The 21,021-nt window shown below is 38.6% G+C and overlaps 2 protein-coding genes across 2 annotated transcripts; one reads left to right on the forward strand and one right to left on the reverse strand.

The window, feature by feature from the left end:
- Positions 1–32: 32 nt before the first annotated feature.
- On the reverse strand, positions 33–13,465 carry LOC137103099 (potassium voltage-gated channel subfamily H member 5-like). The gene is made up of 12 exons (XM_067483131.1): positions 13,118–13,465; positions 11,828–11,951; positions 11,542–11,648; positions 11,286–11,414; positions 10,664–10,779; positions 10,011–10,403; positions 9,800–9,892; positions 8,854–9,283; positions 5,250–5,449; positions 4,313–4,565; positions 3,868–4,064; positions 33–2,326 (listed from the first exon to the last, which is right to left on the reverse strand). The coding sequence occupies exons 1-12, from the start codon at positions 13,188–13,190 to the stop codon at positions 1,184–1,186; spliced, it is 3,258 nt and encodes a 1,085-aa protein (XP_067339232.1). The 5' UTR covers positions 13,191–13,465; the 3' UTR covers positions 33–1,183.
- A 1,501-nt stretch (positions 13,466–14,966) lies between these two features.
- LOC137102687 (sphingosine-1-phosphate phosphatase 1-like) lies at positions 14,967–19,757 on the forward strand. Its single transcript, XM_067482442.1, has 3 exons — positions 14,967–15,984; positions 17,173–17,262; positions 18,048–19,757. Exons 1-3 carry the CDS (start codon positions 15,289–15,291, stop codon positions 18,597–18,599), a joined length of 1,338 nt encoding a protein of 445 aa, XP_067338543.1. The 5' UTR covers positions 14,967–15,288; the 3' UTR covers positions 18,600–19,757.
- The last annotated feature ends 1,264 nt before the right edge of the window (positions 19,758–21,021 follow it).

A 21,021-nucleotide genomic window follows, 5' to 3' on the forward strand; every position in this document is an offset into this window, starting at 1 on the left:
TTCATTATTCATTTTACTGTTGACAGGTTCCCTTGGAAGCATGCAAGTTAATTTATATATGTAATAAAAAAAAAAACTGCCATCACAGTAACAGTCACATGCTTACATCTTTACAGTTTACACTGAGATAATATGCAGTCACAGAAAATTAACAAAAGCAAGTTTTTTATCCAAACAAACAAATACAATGTCAGTTCAGTGACAGGTTTGTTTAGCAGCGTGTAGTAACCCATCACCTAACTAAAATATAATATGCATTTGATCTTACAAGTAGGCAAAGATTAATTGCATAAATAACAAAAAAAGTTTTAAAACAAATATACCTGAGCAAGACGTGGAAACATATACAGTAAGTTTGCTGCAATAACATGTGAAATCTTTGCATATTGTATAAAGAAAATAAATCTTTCATGATGATTATTAACATGTCAACAAACTGCCAGTATGGTATTCTTACTTCAGTTCTACATGCAAAAACACAATGTAAAGAAATTGTGAGGGGAGTGACAAAGTAAAATGAAAAACATTATTATTCTCCAGATATGCTGATATTTTATTTGTGTATTTATGCATCATGTTTAATCCTGTGGATGTGTGGGATTTGGAAAGTGTTTCTAAACACTACCAGGTTTAAATTTTAATGTACAGTATAAAACACATGCTCAAAACCCATAAACATTTGATAATGTCTCATTTAAACATGCCTGAGTGAGGCTTTATAATTGCAAGGCACAAATAATCCCCTGACAATTTCTGACTTCAAAGTTAGTCACCTTAAATAAGATAAAGGAATAAAGGATTGTCATGGCAGGTAAAAAGAGGGAATAAAGTCCAGGAGGGGGAAAGTTTAAAAAAAGCCACATAAAGTCTTGTGACTTGACATCATTTCCTCCATATATTTACTTACCATCCAATCAGAGTGAGCCTTTCTCAATGGCAACACTACCTTGTTTTTCAAATCCACACATTTCTGAGCATTAACAGTAAAGTGTTTAATTGTTCTGTTCCTTCTGGGTACTGGAGCATAAAAGTGCTCTTAAGACAAAGACCATAAGAAAAAAGAACCTGGTTTTTTCAGTGCTGCGTAACACTAAACAGATCTCTGCATGCAGTGTTTAATGCAAGAAAGTTCTTTGGAAGGCCAGAGTCCAGCAGAACATGCAAGAGGCTTTTACACATCAGATCATGAGTTTTTATCATCATCTGATTTCGGTGTGACAGGCCTGGAAGCATTGACTGAGTCTTGACTTCTGACTCTTGCCTTTGTAGAAGAAGTCGGTGGCAGTGATAGCCTCCTTTTTATGGACAGCAACCTGAGGATCTCACTAACCTGAGACTCGAGGGCCAGCAACCGGGTGCTTAGGATCTGAATGTCCCCCTTGAGCTCCACTTTGGCTTCAAGTAGCGTTGCCTGAAGCAGCGCTTGTTCAGACACTGGCTGTACAAAGGCGTGTTTAAGGGAGACCTCGTTGTCACCACCGAGACCGTGCTCAAATGGATTCCTTTCCAGTGGGCTCTTCTCCAGCGGGCTGCGCTCAAATGAGCTTCTTGAATCTCCAGCTCTGTCGATTCGTAGATCGCTCTTTGTGATGCCGCTGTCGCAGGAGTCCGTTTTGTGTAGGGTGCTTGTTTCTTCGCTGGCTTCTCCTGCACTGTTTCCACCCATCTCCCCACCTTCCTCGGAACTGTTGGCAGGTGCTATCTGCTCAGTGGACTGGGACCCTTCCGGCCACTCCTCTGCTTTCTGTATCCGCTTTTCATGCTCAGCAGCAGAAGGTGCTGGTGCAGCAGAAGTGGCGCTTTTGAACTTTGCCCAGCCTCGAGTACCTCTCCTGCTGGTAACACCGCCTCCAGCTCCCACTCCACCTGCACAGTTGCCCTGAGTATGGTTATTCACCCTGTGAAGCAGCTGACTGTTGGCACAAGGTCCTGACAAAGACTCCCCAGCTGTTTGTGTGCAGTTTCTTTCAGACGGTTCAATGTGGACAAATGCTTGTGCAGGGGCTGCCATACTGCATCCACCTCCTGTGCTTCCTCCTCCCGGGAAGGGAGCATTAATCCGACCAGCAGAGTTGTAGTCCTGCTCCTGAGAAGATACAGACTGTGGGTAAGAGTTTGAGTCAGTGTGGTGGTGCTGCTGCGGCTCAACTTGCACACAGTTATTATCACAATAAGAGTGAGGTTCTCCAGATGTTTGAGAGTCTCTCTGTTGCCTGAACCTCTGGAACAACTTGCGGACTGGGTGGTCTTCAGGAATGGAGAGAGTCACCTCGCTCTTCTGGCGCTCCTGCTCCCTCTTCACATCAGCAATCTTTCTGAATATTATCTGCAGGGAAGAATTAAATAAAAGTTGCAGTAGTAGCACACTGTGCTATGTAATGCAGCCTTAAAAGGAAGGATAACCATCCAGAGCTACTATATGTGTTGAAATATTTATGGCTTGAAAGCAGCAATGCACAAAAGAATCCATTAATGGAGCAACAATGTGATGACCAAGCAATTTCCAGGACTTAAGCATTTTTTAATCAAACCAGCTGCAAAATCAAATGTCCAAAAGCACTGTTATATTATTATTATTCTATATATTATTTACACACCAGGTCACTAGAGACAAGTTTAACTCGGGAAACAGGAAACGTGGGATGAAATCTGAGAAATCTGGGGAGTCGCAGTCTTACCGCCACAGGGTTGACCCCCTTCGCAATGGGAAATGGACTGATGAATATTATGTACTGTAAGTGTTTGTTACCTTACGTTAGACCTGAACAGGTTTAACAGCCCTAAAGCAGGTTGAAACTCTAGACACATAGATTACATTAAGAAAATACGTAGGTGTATATTTAAATAGATAAAAGTTTCTTGTTTCAAACCTACTGTGCCTGAGAAACATTTCCCATAAGCTGCTCTTAAACAAAGAGCACAACAAACAGCATGAACCAGACTGACTTTGAGAGGAAAACCCATTAGGAATCTACGTGACGCTCTTCCATCAGGATATTGCAGCGACATACTGTTTGAGCAGGAAAACATCTCAATGACTTAATGCGCTTAATATGGAACCTGGAGAAGTATCAAATACTATGAGACTCACAAACTGTAGTCCTGTGCCCTTTTGCCAAATAGGGATGTTGATATTATGCATGTGCAGAATTATTTCAAGTCCGTTCTCACGTTGAACAGCTGGTGCGTACTTCAATACTGGTTTAAGTATTTAAGTTTGGGGTAGTTGCTATATGTGACTTTTAATCCATTTGTTTGATACATCAGTTACTAGTTATTTTGGAGATGTAACTTCATAATTCAAAATTATAATCTATGAATAAATGTGAAAGGTTATGGATTAGCCACCAATCAGCACATGAAGTGGGTAAACTCAGTTCCATCTTTACCAGCTGCTGGTTTGGTTCCAAAGTAAAAGAGATGTTTGGCTCTTAGTTAGATACTTATTTTACAAAACAATTATTTTGCCACATGTTTCACTTTTGAAAATTTGTAGAACAAACCTACGGTGGATTTGCTTGTACATGTTATCTGTAGGATCAAGTTCAACAGTGTTTAAAATATGTTGTTTCTTAGTGGAGAAGCTTGTACTCTAAAGTACTTTTGAAGTGATACATCTACATATAGCGGAATACTTCATTAGGCAAGTATTTGCACTTTTAATATCAACATTTCTCATTTTTGTGTATTGTTCCCATATTATAGGTTTTTCCCAGACAAAAAACCTCAACAAGAACACAAAACAAAGTGTGTGTCTGGCTACACAGCATGAGCTTAACTTTGTTTTTTTGTTTCAAACTTTCCAGACAAATAATGTGGAGTTGGAAAGAAATAAGAAAGGTAGTTGTAATTTGAGTATTTCAGTACCCGTTTTCGCAGATTGCAGGTGAGGATGAGGTTGCGGGAGAAGGTGTTGGCGAATGCAGTGTAGAACTCCAGCACCTTCATCAGAGCCTCTCTCCTGATGACGTGCAGATCGCAGTAAGTCAGAGCCCGGACGTTTGCACAAGCCCGGGCCGGTGTGGTTTCTTTCCAAAAGACATCTCCAAACACATCACCTTTACCTGCAGGGAAACAGATGTTATTAGTCTTATAGGCAAAAAATCTGATATGTCAAATGTACGATTTCTTTACGAGAGGAAGATTTTCCTGAAAATAAAAATTAAGCCAGAACAAAAGTGCATAGGAGAGGTGAAAAAACAATGGAAGAAACATTCAGCGCTGCATCGTAGCCTTGGCCCTGGGTCTATCAGCACCCCCAGGTACAGATAAAACCTGGAGCAGTCTATGTCATAACATTGCGTTGGATTACCTAGTATTGCGATAACCTCATCATCCTGGATGACTTCAAGTGACCCAGAGACTACAAAGCAAAGGGTGTCGACGCTCTCTCCGATATGGAAGATGAGGTCTCCAGGTGCACAGTGTGTGGTCTGAAACTCCACAGCGAGAGAGCGCAGACAGCCGTCACTGGCCAGACGAAACGCAGGGTGGTCATTGAACACCTGCCTGTTCAGGTGCACGCAGATATCTGCACGCATGTCTTTGGGACAAATTGCAAGAACCTGAAAAAAAATTGAGACAGAGCTGTTGATGAATGACATGTTTGTGATTCTGTGATTATCTATTGTTCACATCAACACGTCGCCCCATTTTTTTCCCCAGTATCATTTTTATGATACACTTAAAAATGAAAGGACTCAAAAGTTTTTCCCTGACAATCAGCAGCAGAGCTGTGAGTTCTCACCTCAGTCATTAACTTGGTTCTTTTGGTTCTAGTTTGGGTAGTACATTTACATAAATGTCAGTAAATTTAGCTCTGACTTCCCTATATTAAAATATCTTTCTACTTCTAGCTGGAAAATGCTTCCAGGTGACATCACTTGGAGGAACCTTCAGTTCAGATGATCTTGTCATTTGAATTTTTTAATCATGTTCAATCTGCTTTTCCAGAGCTCCTCCAGATGACATCATCCGAGCTCCTAATGATGTCATGCTAAACTAAAGCCATAGCAAGCACGATGAAAATTGGTGAAGTTGCCCTTTAAACCCAATCCGTGCACAACAAACCTTTACCTGATTACTGTAAAACTAAAGTGACCTTTATACAATTTTGACGTGATGTGCATTATGAAGACAGCACTTGGTTGTGGTAACAGAAATTAAATCTGCATTATTAGCAGGGGAAGTTTCCTTCTAAGAGGTTTAATACACCACCAGTGAGTAATAATAATAATACATTCTAATACCTTATCTGTGTCAATGCCCTTAGACATGGCCCAGGTGGAGACAATGAAGTCCATGACCCTCTCACTCAGGCCTTTAGGAACCTGATAAAGTTTGAGGAAGTCGCGTACGTTGTTGAGCATCTCATGATAGCGGTTTGTGTTGGTGTACATCTGCTGGAAGATGGTGGTGACATTTCCAAAGATAGTGGCATAGAGCAGAGCTGAAACAAAAGGTGGAGAGCAGTGTCAGATAATGTGGGGAAAACAGCTTTACAACTGTGAGAGGCGAAGAAATTTAGGTCACACGAAGGTCTGAACATATTCAGGTGTTGAAATGGCTCACTTGAAATTTTGGCTTAATTACTGAATAAATTAATGGCGTATATGCACATTCAAAGGTGCTTTAATTAAAACTGATTAAAATCAACAAATAACATTACACAGCTAATTTGTTCCTCAACATGACTTAAAATTTTCATTTACATTTCACCCAATACATGGAAATGGATAAATCAGTGGATTGTATTATCCCATTTTAGCGTTTAATAGATTTTAAAGGTTTAAACCCCCTTAAGTTTTTACCTAAATTGGAAACCTGTGCATTTTAGGTATAAATCAAAGGACAGTTTTTATATAGCGTTTTTCCCTTAAAATTCAGTCATTAAAATGCAGTCATTGAATTTAGCATTAATTCATCTATTAACTAACCATATAAATCTAATTAAAATGATCTGAATGATTACAATCCATTCAATTATGTATTAATTATCCCCTTTAATGTTTCACCTTACATCAAAAAAGTTGTATTAAACATTTATCCTTTTTAAAATCTCTTAAATCTGTGCATAGAGTATAACACAATGAAAATAGTCACTTTTTATTATTTTATTATAATTAATCCGTCTGTTTCGATACATTTGTTTACCTGTCATATTCCTATTATTATACTTTGATGACATCACTGGATAGAGGATAAATTAATGGAAATGTAGGATTATAATTTTAGGATTTAGAGTGAGAGAGAAATGAGATGTAATCCTCAGATTAATACTAGTATAATATTTAAATAAATAACAACTGATGGCTCTCATTTAGAATAAAATACTGCACATTTAGGTCAAATATGGAGACTTTTTGGATAATTCACTGTACATGTACTGTACACCCCCAGAATCCCATATGGTTCTCATTGATGTTAATTCATACACACAGTCACATACAGTGGTGGATTGAGCCCTCATAGTTTAATTCATAATGCACATTTCCTCAGTACGTGTACTGTGCTGCAGTGACCTCAAAGAGTCAGTCAGCATCTCTTATTATGAGGTTCTACCCACTCAAGAGGAACAACTCGTCTCCAGTCGTCACAGGACGATCACAATACAGTGTCTAACGTGATGGCTCATCGTTCATTCACTACACCCAAGCCTGCAGGCCAACTCTCCTGTTCCTCCATTCGCCCTTGCTCCCACATAATTACTGTATCTGTAGCAGGAGATTTATTGGCCATAATTGAGTCGGACACTTGTGTGCGACAGAGTGATCTTCACGACTGAGACGCCACCAGAATAATGGCTGTTTAGTTTAGGAAGTTCCAACCTTGCAGCGCGGCTGTCGCTTTGTGTTTCTCTCATTGTTTTGTTGCATCACTTTTTCCTGCTGTTTTAGAGGAGCGGCCAAATATTAGCACACGAGTGATGAAGGAGTGACACTTAAGGTGAAGCTGTTACTGCAGCTGGAGTATGAGATGACAATAATTCAGACACCAATCAGAGTAATTTAAATTGGTCTGAGTTAACATTACAGCATACAAACTTCACATATTAAATTCACTTCTCAGGGTGAACTGATTTTTTTTTGTGACATAAATGTTTACAATAGGTGAGATTAGGTGAACTCAATGGTCATTATTCCCTTAATTAGTTAGAAATGATACATTACAGTATAAGATTATTATGGCAGAGGAAACAGTGTTTCAGTCAGTAATGTTATGTAAGTCGCTGAGGTCTTTAACACTGCAACACTTTTGAGTTCGAAGACTCTTCATGATAATGTTGTTCTTCTTATGATTTACAGCTGTGTACTTTAACAAATGGCCACTAACCTGAATCTGAAAAAGAAAAGCCTCACAACATGCTGGGGTGGTACATGAAAAATTCATTTGTAGGGACTTATGTCATATGTTTACTCCATGAAAAGAGAAATTATGTTTCCAACTTCCATTAAGCATCAGTAACAGTACTAAACAAAAAGGGAAGAACAAGTTGGATCACTGCAGCAAGACACAGTTATCACACAGACAATACATTTCTAAAGCTGGGTAGTGATGACCAACCTTCAGACAAACCCTCACGTCAGGCTGTGATGGCTGCTGAACATGTCACTTTTTATTATGGACAAAGTGGAGTCCTGAACAAACTCTCCCCAGTGGTTTAAGCATAGAGACTGCAGCTAAATATGAATTACACAACCACAAACCAAAGAGTCTGTGAATTACCTAATGCTGTCAAGTGTAAAGACTTATTTATATATTTTTTATATATACTGTACAATATACATGTACATACAAGTATATATTTATATTTAGCAGTTCCTCCTGAGCTAATTGTAAATATACTGTGCATCATAACTTTATTAAAACTGACCATTTGGCTAAATCTGACACATTTGTATAATAATGATGTTTTTGTGCATTGAAACATACACAAAACATGTTGAACCACAAGCTTCCCATTTTTTGTTTGTATAATTAGATTTATATAAGTACACAGTCGCTTGCCTTGATGCTATTTAGATGATTTTAAAAGCATGTGAGCCACATTAGGTAAAGATGCTACAGCATGCGTTGAGCTTGAATTTTATTTTATATATCTGTGCAGATTCTCACGAACCTGCACAACATCTACACCATATGCTGCCTTTCTGGCAGCTATCAGACGACCTCAGCAGGGCCACATTGTCTTTTCTTGCATGTAAGTAAAAGCATCCAGATTGTTACAGTAGCTGCAAGGTCCTGCTGGCACGTTGTAAATGGACAAGTGCATGAGTGAGATGAAAACAGCATCACAGGATTTGCGCTTTACTGTGTATATATGGAAAAATTCAGATATAATCTAACACTAACAAAGTGTTTCAGCACAAGTTGTCTTCACACTGCATGATACTAAGTGCAAAGTGAAGCTGCTGTTCTTTTGTCCTCTGTTCAGATTTATTTGAACTGTCAAGGTTGTACTCTTTGCCCCTCACAGAATAAGAACTGAGGTGACTTTGATTTAAACTGTGTTGAAAAGTGTCACTTTAATTCCAGCTGCCAAACTGAGCTTGCTGACACTCACAATTGATACATTTAGAATTTTGTGCTGTTTTGAAGCCTGAAGATTTGAAGCCTTGTGCAAATTAGCACACACATTATTAAATATAATGTATGTTTGTGTGTGTGTTTGTGTGTGTATATATTAGAAATCTATGAGACTTTTTTACAATGTTATCTTGATCTCATACTGCTCAATTAACCTAATCTCACAGGAACAATAGTGAAAGAATGGTACAACGTGATATGTAAAATCAGACCACTTAGATCAGTTACTGCTTCAGATATGAAGAAGATTTTTGAGAGTGTACTTACAGCCCACCATCATCATAGCCACAGAGAAAATCTTCTCGCCATCTGTGGTTGGAGCGATGTTGCCAAATCCGATGGTGGTGAGACTTGTCATGGTGAAGTAGAGAGATGAAATGTACAGCGTGTCCTTGTTGGGGCCACCTTCCCATTGGCCTGTACCGCTGGCATTGTACCGGTAAGGGGTCCCTATGCTCAGCGCCAGCTGGTAGAGCCAGCTGTCTGTCTTGATGGTGTTGGTGGTTTCATCGATGACCTCATGATCCCCGATGCTGTACCAGATGCAGGCCAGCCAGTGGGCCACCAGGCCAAACACACACACCAGGAGAACCAGAACAGCTGCTCCGTACTCCAGGTAGTGGTCCAGCTTCCGGGCAACTCGGCCCAAACGGAGCAGGCGGATCACCTTCAGGGAGCTGAAAAGGCTGCTGAGACCCTAAAGAGGTAGAGGGAAATAGACTGAAAATAAATCTGCAGCTATTCCAATAATTCTATAATTATTTAAGCTACAAAAATCGACTGGCTTAAGATTCTGCTATGTGAATACTTGAGTTGATAATATTAAACTAAATGTCTTTCAAGTTCTTACTCAAGACACAAGCAACCTTGGCTTCTACTGAAGTTGTGTTTGTGTTGACCTGATAGCTCTTAATCCACAACTTCCAAGTTTAATACAAGTCCGTTATTTTGGTCACTAACTCTCTCCTTCTTTAAGCAGCTAAATGCCTCATTAGTACATAAGGCTATTACTTCATTTTTGTCTGTTTGCATTTTGGGTTAGTGGGTTTTTTGAGCTTTTTGCTAAAAACACCTGCCTGCTGCTGTGAGAGTGAACCAAATCTGTAAATAATTAGACATAACATCATATACTGTTCAAGCAGAAACATCAGACACTCTTAGTATAATATATACTGATTATAGCAGCTTTAAAAGAATAAATATAATTACTTACTGGTAGTAGAGAGTCTTCTGTTCGTGTGGTATTTCTGTGGAAATTTGAAGAGTCTCTGAGATGACTTGTTGGAGACGTAGATGTGATGAAATCCTTCATGAAAAATGTCAAATAGAAATATTTTAATATGTTTATTTGTGACAAACAGTTGCTTAAATCAATCCCAAAACAAAGGAATCATCAACAATACAAGAAAAAGAAATATACTCACCTCATCTACATTTTCAAAGGCATTGATGATATCATAAGGCAGACAAGACAACAGATCGATAACAAACCACGTCTTCAGGTAATTCATTCGTATCAGCTTTGCGTCTGAAATGACTTCTCCAGCCGGACCCACGAATGTTGTGTGGAAGTTCAGCACGATGTCAATCAGGAAGATGACATCCACAACACTGTCCAGCACCAGCCAAGCCAAATTGTTCTGCTTGGTCCTGAAGGAGACGTTATAGGGCACCATGATGGCGGTATAGAAGGTGAGGATGAGGATGACCCAGTCCCAGGTGGTCTTGAAGGTGCAGTAGTGTAGGATGATGTGTGGAGGGGTCTTCGGGGCCTCTTGTTTGTACTGAGGGAGAATGTCAGATCCCAGCTGCAGAGCCTGTCATAGACGGGGAAATAAGCCATCACGAGAAAATATGTATAAGAAACTTTAATTCATCATGAGTATTTCAAAACAGTAAAGTGCTATCAGTTTTAACAAGGTTGGTACAAGGTTTGTGGTGGTTTTGACTGGGAAAACTATTGCTATTTTACAGACTATAAAACTGCATCTGTTTTACTGATTTGTTCTTGTCCTGTAAATAAAATAGATACACACAGTAGATTCTGAAATTCTCATTTGGACCTGCTGTGTCTCACCTCAGCCAGTCTGGACGGCTTGTGGCTGACCTCAGTTTTGCCCAGTGGTGCTAACTGCTGCACCAGGTTACGGTTGTTGGTCAGTGCTCGTGTCAGTCTGGCAAACTTTGTCCACCCTGTTTAAAGAGAAAAAGACATTACAGGTTACACATAATGATATTATATATGATATTATAGCCTCTTACTTTGTACCATTTACATTTTACCAATGATGTTTTTAAAGGCAGTGATCAATGCAGAAGTGTAATTTTTTCATTGTGAGTAAGCAAAATAAATTCTGTCTAAACACTGAAATATACATTTAATAATACAATAGGCTTGACAAAGCTATGATGTCTTTATTTTGTGTCTAATTATAACAAGTCTTCATATATGTATCTTCCTGATGTGGTCTGCATGTCCTTTGTTTCTGCTTCATGTATGTTAAAGACTTAAAGGCCTGCTTAATCCCTAAGGACATTACACTGCGTAAACCACAGATACCAGCATTCACTGACCCACACACGCAACACCTGGACAGCTGTACTGTATGTGACATACCAGGAAACAAACATCTGTTAAGTCACTGTCACCAAAGTCCCGAGGTTTCAGAATAAAATACAACAGAATTAGTCGTTTTCACCTCTTGTTGATTCATCTTCAATGGGCTGTTTGAACAGGGTAATGTCTCTGAAGGTACAGAGGAAAAGCACCACTTTGTCATTTTCGTTTCTGATCGGCGCCACCTGCATGTAAAGCCATATTGGTGTTCCTGCAGGAAATCAATAAAATGAGAGCTGTCAGTCTGTGAAAAACAAATGTTGTTGTAATCCTTACGTAGTCTTTCAATAAACCTTTTATAAATGCATTTATTGTTTTCAACAAAACCTTACACTCACTATTCTTTGTATAGAGCAGCACCTCATAGAAATTGGACTCGTAGGTGTCAAAGGTTTGTCTGATTTTGTCTATAGTCTTCTTATCTGTCAGGTCACCATACATGAAACTGCAGCATGAATCGAGAAAAAAGGCAAAATTATTGCTATGAGCTAGAAATTAAATACAGACAACTGAGGTGCAATGACCAATTATGCATTAAAAACTTTAAATGAATATTGAAGTTGTTGCAAATCAGTGGTCGCGTGTTCGTAATGAGATTTGGCCCAGGATTTAATTCCATCTTACTTGCATGTACTGCTCTTGTGCATGACCTCAGCTCTGTGGTAACCTGACAGTTTGCAGAATCCATCGTTGCCATATACAACTGGCCACTCCACAATCTGTGCATTTCCCAAGAGAAAACTGGTTTCTGAAACGACAAAATGCAAAGAATCCACACTAAACCTAAACATACCTGCAGACCGATGTGCATGTTAAACAGCAAACAGCAAAGGAATCCTCATCGCAACTGCAATTATCCAACTGACGTTATTTTTTCTGACCATTAAAAAGTTTGTCAAATCTGACATCATGGCAGATAAATGAATGTGGGTTAAATGTAACATTTGTTGATCTCTTTTTATTTATGTAAAATTCTGTTTTCATGTCATAACTGAGCAGAAACTTCGCAAAGGTATATGTTCACCTGCAAATTTCCTTTAAACTAGTAATCACACGGGGTCAGTGAGCTAAATATAGTTGTTGATAAAATGTTTATGTTCCATCCGTAACGCAAATTTAATATTGATGAGGAGCTGCAAGGTTCTCTGGCTTCACAACAGTTTGGAGAAAACTGTCTCCAGAGACATTATTGAGAATATTTTCCACATATTAAAATGCACAGTCTACTTTAAGATCTGCAAAACTAGTTTTCAATAACAGAATTTTAACTCTTGGCCATTTTGCTGAGACAAGCTACCTTTTTAAAAAAAAAAATATAACCACACTACCATAGGCAGAGAGATGAAATGCCATAAAGTGCTATTTAGTCAGCCATCCTCCAAAAGAGAATGTTAGGCTGTTTGCACTGTTTATGTTCATGGGTGAAAATAAAATATAATATACATATAAATGCCCGAATTGGACCTAAAGATACAAAAAGTACAGTGCTAAAACACATGATAAATTAAAACATTATATTGCAATCAAAAAATTGTGTCTTTTGTAAGCCTCCACAAATAAATTCAACCAAGCAAAGGCCCAAAAGCAAAGCTCATGTTATTCATCCAGAAACAAATACTAAAATAAAGAAAATTTTTAAAACAGGCCTTAAATCAGCATATTAAAACGTGAAATTGACTTTTTCTTAAGTCTCAGCCGAATCCTGAATGTTTCTATAATTTGGACGTGTTTTCTCCATCAAAACACTCACTTGTAAAACTGTGTAAATGAATCGGTCCTATTTCTTTCCAATTACTGCCGTATAAATACCATCACTGGTTTTACTTTAGCCTCCCAGTACTGTTTTACACTCTGCCGTGAATGACAAGTCAAATCAACATCCAAGTCTTGTTTCCCTTTCAAATTGAAACTCACCGCTGGAACGTCGGACAATATTTTCCAGGAAAGTGTTCTGCGGGGCGACCAGTCCTCTCTTGCCCCCATGCATTATGAGGGTTCAGGACAGAGACTCGGTACCGCTCGGTGGTCCTGCTGATGTTTCTACCAGTCAGCGGTCTACCAGAGACCTGAGCGTTGAGTACCGACGTCAAGTTTACTATAATTAAACGACGTATATCCGGGCTGGTGGTTAAAAAAATAAAACCTCAGGGTCGAATGCGGCGGTTTTTTCAGTGAGGAAAAAGTGAAAACCTTTTAATAGCCAATCTGATGTTTATAGCATATATTAAATATTATCCTGTATTAGCCTTATTATCCTTTAACTGTAATTTCACAGCAGCTTTATAAAAACACTACTGTGCACACGAGCAGAATACTTACAAAATGACTTAGGCTGCTCTATAACAGCATGAGATGAGTTACAAAAAATGCAACAGACAACTTGTATAGATGAAGATCATTTTGCTCAACTTCTGTTAATCACTTTACCTATTCGAGTATGAGCATTCAATGAATCTTTAGACACATTTGATACTTTTATTTTGAAAGAACCCCTGCTGATTTCCCTATGTAACTCTGCTGATTTTGTCTTTGTCGTCTCATTTCTTTTACAATTTGTCGTTCAGATGGGTTTTTTATGTAATATCTAAGCATATAGCTAATGTGGGCCTATAATTTGGCTATATTTCCCCTACTGTACATACCTAACAGCAATGTAATAATATTATTATTTTAGTGTGTCTAAAATTTAAATATGAATGAGTGGATTAATATAACGTCTATCTGTGTCATCTGGATTTTCTAAAATTTATTTTCAGTAAACTACTATCTACTATTGCGGATATAGACTGTCAACAGAAACGCATGATGGCAGAAATTTCAAGTAAAGTAAGCAGACCAATTACAAATTAAGAAGGGCTACTGTGAATAAACAAACTGCTGTACATAGAAAACAAACTTGATACATAACTGTTATTAAATTTAAATTATGTTGCTTCACTATATCTCTACATGTCAGAGTCAGCGATCGAGCTGAAGATGTTGTCATAGCAACAAGCCCTTAAGCCCTAACGTGCAAAAGTGCAGGCCTTCTCAAAGTTGAATGGATCATGACCAAGACATTTTAGAGTAAACGCCTACATGATATTTGGGACTATATGGGAATCCTGATACACAATAGAATTTAGATTTGGCCATTAAACAAAAATACATAAACTTCATGATAGATGCAAATTCTTTTGTTGACAATTTCTTGTGCACCTATAGGAGATAATTCCACTATTTTAGATTGAAAGCAGGCTTCACTGGAGAAAGTGGCAACAATGACGACATGATGCAGCACAACATGGAACAAAATAGTATAAATATCAAAAATGCAGAAACCCACATGTGATTGGTTCCCTTGTAATTGTGTGCGTGTGTGTGCGTGTGTGTGTGTGTGTGTTTGTGAGGTGTGTGTGTGTGTGGGGGGGTCTTCACGCTAACACACGTTGGTTATCTCATATACCTTTTGTCACATGATCAACCTTCTGCTACTTAGACAGATGTTCATAGTTCGACTCTCTTCTGCTTTGACTTTATTTAAACTGCAAAAAAAATCTGAAACGTGATTAACAAACGCATCTTCAAACTCGCCACTATATACCAAATGATGTGGATGAGAACTTCGTAGTTTATCAGCATTAGGACATCAGTATGGTCTGAATCGCGTTTGTACATCAGGGCCTACGTTTTTTTGTTTTTTTGTTTTTTTTTTTTTAGCACCCTCTGCAGGCGGCGCTACTCGGACATTTTGGGCATTGGCCGACTAACATAAGTCAAACGAAGAAGAAATACAACCGGCGAAGAAGAAGAAAGGCTCCACAATAGTTGACGCATCTAGGCTGTGGCTGACTGTTGTGTTAATATTATCGAGAAGTAATGGTTAACTGTAGCGGACTTTGGATGCTGTCATCCCAGACGTCACCGAACTTATAAGTTCGGTGTTTTGAATGTAGTTACCTGGTAAAAGTCAAATATTACTTCCGTATTTTTTTGCCTAGATATTTATTTTGTTTAAGGGAAATGCGGCATCCGGTGAGCTGCACCAAGTCCGTTTTTACACCGGAACAGTGTCGTATATTTTAAACTCGGTTTTGTTTTAAATCATGGAGAACGTTTTAGTGAAGAAGTTTGTGCAGATTTGTAATTATCTTCAAGACCCCAACCATGTCGCGAGGTTTCAGAGATTCTGCGGGGTTCAAGGGACGTTCTGTCATAAACCTAATAAGCCAGAGAGCGGTGAGTCACAGCCGGACTGTCCCGGGCTTAGGAAGAGGGTCCAGCAGGGGGAACAGAGCTCAGATGTTGGTAGCTTCAACAGAGCAGCCAGGGATGCCACCGTGCCGCAGGTTAACGGGATGCAGGGTGACGTTGCCGTCGGGCCTGACGGAGCTTCAGCAGCGGCTGATGTCGACTTAGACACCGCCATAGCAAAACCGCTCCGGAGAAACTCCCTGACTGGAGATGTGGGTCAGGAATTCCTGATCCATAACAAGTTTCTCTTCTACCTGTTCACGCTTGGGACCGAGCTGGGCAACGAGATGTTTTTCATCATCTTCTTCCCCTTCCTCTTTTGGAACATCGACGCCCTGGTCAGCCGGAGACTGATCGTGGTCTGGGCTTGGAACCTCTTCGTGGGACAGTCTACAAAGGACATGGTCCGCTGGTCCCGGCCGGCCTCCCCACCTGTGGTAAAGGTGGAGGTCTTCTACAACTCTGAATACAGCATGCCGTCCACACATGCAATGACAGGAACAGCCTTACCGTTCTGTCTCTTCATGCTGACCTATGGACGGTGGCAGGTGAGCACAGAAGTCAAAGGGTCAAATACCGGTTAAAACAATATGTCCTGATGCGGCTGCTGCAGGAGCAGGTGAAGAAATTAATGCGATGCAGGAGTGTGAAATGTTGGCATGGTTAGGCTGAATTGGCAGTAGGAAAAAGGATTAAACTGAACAGGATCCCAGGAATCTCTGGAATCTTTTCAGTTCCTTTTCTGCAATTGACAGCAAATTGTAAATTAAATGTTCATATTTGCTGAATTCATTCAGCTGTCATTCCAATGTAAATGTTTTGACAATTTTCCCTTTCAATACATCAGACAAAACAAACTGCATATTTCAGCTTGGGGTTTGAGAGATTGACATTGTGATAAATTTGAGAAATGTGTCCCTATTTTATTTCACATTAAGACAGTAAATAATTATCAGTTGCAGCCTTTGTAGCTTTGTAGTGCTAAAGCACTGAAAGGAGAGTTGAAAAACAAGCTGAGCTGTGTCCCTCGAAGAGCATGGGTTCCCACCCCTGGCTTAAAGGCTACTGTTCTGTCTAAAAATTTATTATTTTGTAAATGATATTATTAGTGCAGGTGAACTAACAAACTTAATTGATAAGGGTCTTAAGGTACCTCCTGAATTGTCAACCACAACTCTCGTTATTAAACTGCAAACAGCTTTTATTTTACTACCTTTTCTTTTTTCTGTTGTTATTCAAATATGGTAAGATGGTTCTAGTTTCACAGACTAACCGAAACACTGCAGTCCAGGGGACACGGTTTTAAACACAACAAGATACAATGCAGGTAGAGTCGGAGGAACAGGGAGCAAGGAGCCACAGATCAGCTTTATGCGTGTCAGTCTGATCAAAGGAATGGAAAACTGCCTATCAAAAAGACACAGGGTGCGTCAGAAAGCACAGGTGAGGAGTGTAACGATAGAATTGTTAACGAAAACACACTTCCAATGTTGTCAGAGAGAAAGAGAGATCAGCTAGTGAATGTAATTTAGGGGAAGAGAAAGTGTCGAATTAAGCTTCCTTCTGAGGTATCGATGGACAGTATTGCCAGTAAACAAAATAAGGTTGAGTGGAAGAGTGCCTTTTCCAGAAAACCATGATTTAGATTCTTGTATGTTTACAAGCGTCATGCACAGACATTTATGTAATGCCTGTATTTATTTTTTAATGCCCTGTCTTTATGCTGTTTCTGCTAGTATCCTTTCCTCTTTGGCTTTTCTGTGGCTCTGAGCTGGAGTGTCCTGGTCTGTGTGAGCAGAGTCTACATGGGGATGCATTCTGTACTAGTAAGTATATCAAAAACATGCACAATAAATAATACCTTATTGAAATTTGAAATGTGATGCTGTTCCAGTTCAGAATGGTACCGGCCACCTACCACCTCTACCTCAGATTTTTTTTACCAAGAAAAGAAAGTTTTCAGAAAACACTGTACATTGACACCTTGTTGTATAGTATGTGGGTGCAATGAAAGAAGGTGCCCTGGTCTATGAATCACTTTTTCTTTTACATCACGTGGATGGCCTAGCAAACATGCATTGTTTACAAGGGAAACAGATGGCACCAGGATGCACAATGGGAAGATGGGAAACCAGCCGATGTAGTGTGGCCAAAGATTGTTTAGTACACTTATTCATAGTAGTGGCACCTATGCTGCGAGGGGTCAGGGCTGGTTTGGTATTTTTGTTATGGCCGATTGGTGTATGCAGTTTTATATGTTGTGAAATACATTTACTGAGCAGTTAGTTAGGCAGATAGTTTATGAAGAATTATCAGTTAGCAGAGGCAACAAACAGATTCAAATCAGTCGATAAAGTAGATTCTCTGGCCAGAATAGTGATATTAGCAGATATTATGCTCCCTGTATCTATCAGCAGCTCACTTGATCACAAGAGCTTTTTTGTGACTGAATTAAACATTTTGGTGATCAACATTATGTAGTGCCACCTAGAAGGCAGAAAGCAGCAAATCTTATGTTTGATGATATTGTTGCTAGGCTCATAAATCATAAATATGAGTGCAGTTATAAGTGTAACACTTTACTGTAATAATGTATGTCTCTTTGCTGCAGGAAGTAATTACTGGCTTCCTGTACAGCCTTCTTGTTCTAGCCTTCTTCCAGCCAATTTTGGACAGGATTGATACCTTCTACATGATGGGCCACTATGCTCCGCTTGTGGTTGTCGTCTCACATGTGAGCATGGGACTGGTGGCTTTTTCCCTGGATTCCTGGAGTACCTCTCGTGGCGACACAGCTCAGGCCCTGGGCACTGGGGCAGGAGCTGCTTTGGCTAGCCATGTGAACTACCAGCTAGGGCTGCTGCTGGATCCACCACTGTCTGCACTTCCTCTTACTTTACCAACGATCAGCACTGGCTTGGTGGTTCGGTCCCTGCTGCGCTTCCTCATTGGAGTCACTGTCCTGCTCATCACGAGAATGATTATGAAAGCACTGACTATTCCCTTCTTATGTCGACTGTTTGGGCTCCCTTCGGATGACGTAAGACGGGCGAGGCAGCACATGAAAGTAGAGTTGCCGTACCGTTACATTGTCTATGGTGTCGTGGGCTTTAGTTGTGTATGTTTTGTGCCTCTACTCTTCAGGATCTTAAACCTTGCCTGAGTGTTGTGTGCAAGTACTGCTGACTTGTTCACCTACCTGATGAAGGAAAACAGCACGTGCTTACATGCTACTTTATAAAAAAAAAAAAAAAAAAAGATAAATGCTTTGTTTCAGCTTGACAGAAACTGATTTAAAGGGAAAGTCTGATGATGATATAATTTTTTCTTACTGTCAACAAACATGGAAAAAAACAAGTGACTGGATCCCAATGACATGTTTTTCAGCCAAAGCATTTTTTACAAAAACAATAATATTACAAAAATGCAATATTTACTCCAGTGTGAGTAATATCAACTAAACCCTAGCTATTTTAGGAAATTACTTAAACAAGAATATACCTGTGTGATGGGTTGAGATATGGGTTGACAGTATCAGAAATAAAAATATCATGTGTCATCCTTAAATGTGTTCACCACAGGAAAACAATGAAGTGTTAACTGGAATTGTTTTAAATACAAAATCTTTCAGATGTACTGTAATTATGCTAATATACATTAATAAGGAACCCGTTGCTCTCACTTGTTGTCATGTTAAATGCAAAACAGCCTGGAGGCTATACAGTGCTGTGTGTTTGACCTGTCAGGTGTTAGGATAGTGGACAATTTGTGTTTAAGTCATGATTTTTCTTTGAGCAGGACTGCTGTGTCGTCACGGTTTTTTTACATCGCCATGGTCAGTGTTGCCTTGTCGCCTTCTTTTTATACTTCTCTGTAAACTACAGTAAGTGTTGTCTGAAAATAATCATTTGAAAATATACATTTAAAAAACAAATATATTTGATAAAATATTTTTATCATCTTAATGATCTTGCTAAACTGCGCCTTTTAGATTTAAAACCAACTTTAGAATTAACACATTTAGAACTAAATGTATTAATACTTTGAATTACCAAAACCTTTTACACACATCATCTAGAAACGCTGACCTTAGCAGTTGACTAAATGTTCTAATTGTTTTTATCAGTTGTAATGTTCCAATAATGATTTGGACTAACATTCATGCCAGATATAATTACCAGTAGTAGTCATTGCAGTAGTGCTTAAGCAATATTTATTGGTCTAATATTACCATGAACTGTCACCTTTTTCTGTTATGCAGGAACTGTATCTGAGTAATTGTGGAAACAATGAAAAATAAAAGAAACATGTTAATCTCTTATTTTTCTTGCATATTTTACATCTGGCATCTATTAATACCAAGAAGTCCCATTTTTTTGCATACATCACAAACAAAACCAAAAAATATATACTGCTCTGTAACTAGAGACAATTTTAGTTAGAAATTTAGTTAGAATTTTAGTTTTGATAGTTCAAAAAACAAAAGGTCAGTAGTGAGGGGATTTGTCCTGTGCATATTTTTAATGTGCATTTTATGTGTTTCTAAACCACATAGAACATTTGGTTCATGTTTAACCTTTGAGCACCTTAGATAAAGTCTTTATCTGGCTTGTAAGTCACATGTACATTCAGCTTAATAAAAAGATTTTCTTTTTGCTGTTGTAAGTTGAACTTTGGTTGATGGCCTATTATCTGCACCTAAATCAATAATCAAGTTGCCTGAATTAGAATTCATTTTTCTTTGGTAAAAACATTCCTTTTGTGATTGATTCTTTTCCTTAACGAGTCATCATTCAAGTAGACTTTTGGTTTTTGGGGTGTAAAAAGCTTCTCCTTTTTGGCTGTATTTTTTTTCTTTTTTGTCTAAACAGTGTGGTTGTTTGGATATGATTCCCTTTATTTTTTAGAGAGGTGCTGGTGAAGAGGATACACTTTTTGGTGCTGTCCGAATGTATTATAAAAATGGGAATATATGTCCATACTGATATTTTATTGAACTAGTCGCATAAAACAAACACCTGTTTATCTACATTATCCAAAATAATCATACATAAAAAACATTATTACCTTCATTAAAAAATAATTGGTTGCATTTTTGTCAGTCTTAGTGAAATGTACTACCTAAGGTGAACACAAAATACAGGAAAACATAATCAGATATATTTATTGTAATACATTTATACATGGATGCTTTGCGAAAGAATCGTGCACATGCAATTGCCATTTAGTCATAAAAAGCCTGCAAAATCTGGAGAAGGTTTAGGTAAGACATAATGCAAGGGAAACTTTTATTTTGAAGCAGTTTTAGAAATACTAGTGTTGCAAAGACAATACAACAATAGTTATAGAAAAGTGGAAGTACTTACTCAAATTTAGGTATTAGATGTTACTATGAGTACTTTTTAAGTAAAATTAGTCCACCAACAATGTTGGGAGCCACACACTAGTAAAACAAATCCTTTCAAATGGGTATAAATATTTCTTATTATTATTTATTATTATATATTATTATATATTATTACTTATTTCACTTTGGTGATGTCAAATTCAAACAAACTCTCAAAGATGACAAATATGGCAAATAC

This window comes from Channa argus, chromosome 17, assembly GCF_033026475.1.
Source record: "Channa argus isolate prfri chromosome 17, Channa argus male v1.0, whole genome shotgun sequence".
Taxonomy (NCBI): domain Eukaryota; kingdom Metazoa; phylum Chordata; class Actinopteri; order Anabantiformes; family Channidae; genus Channa; species Channa argus.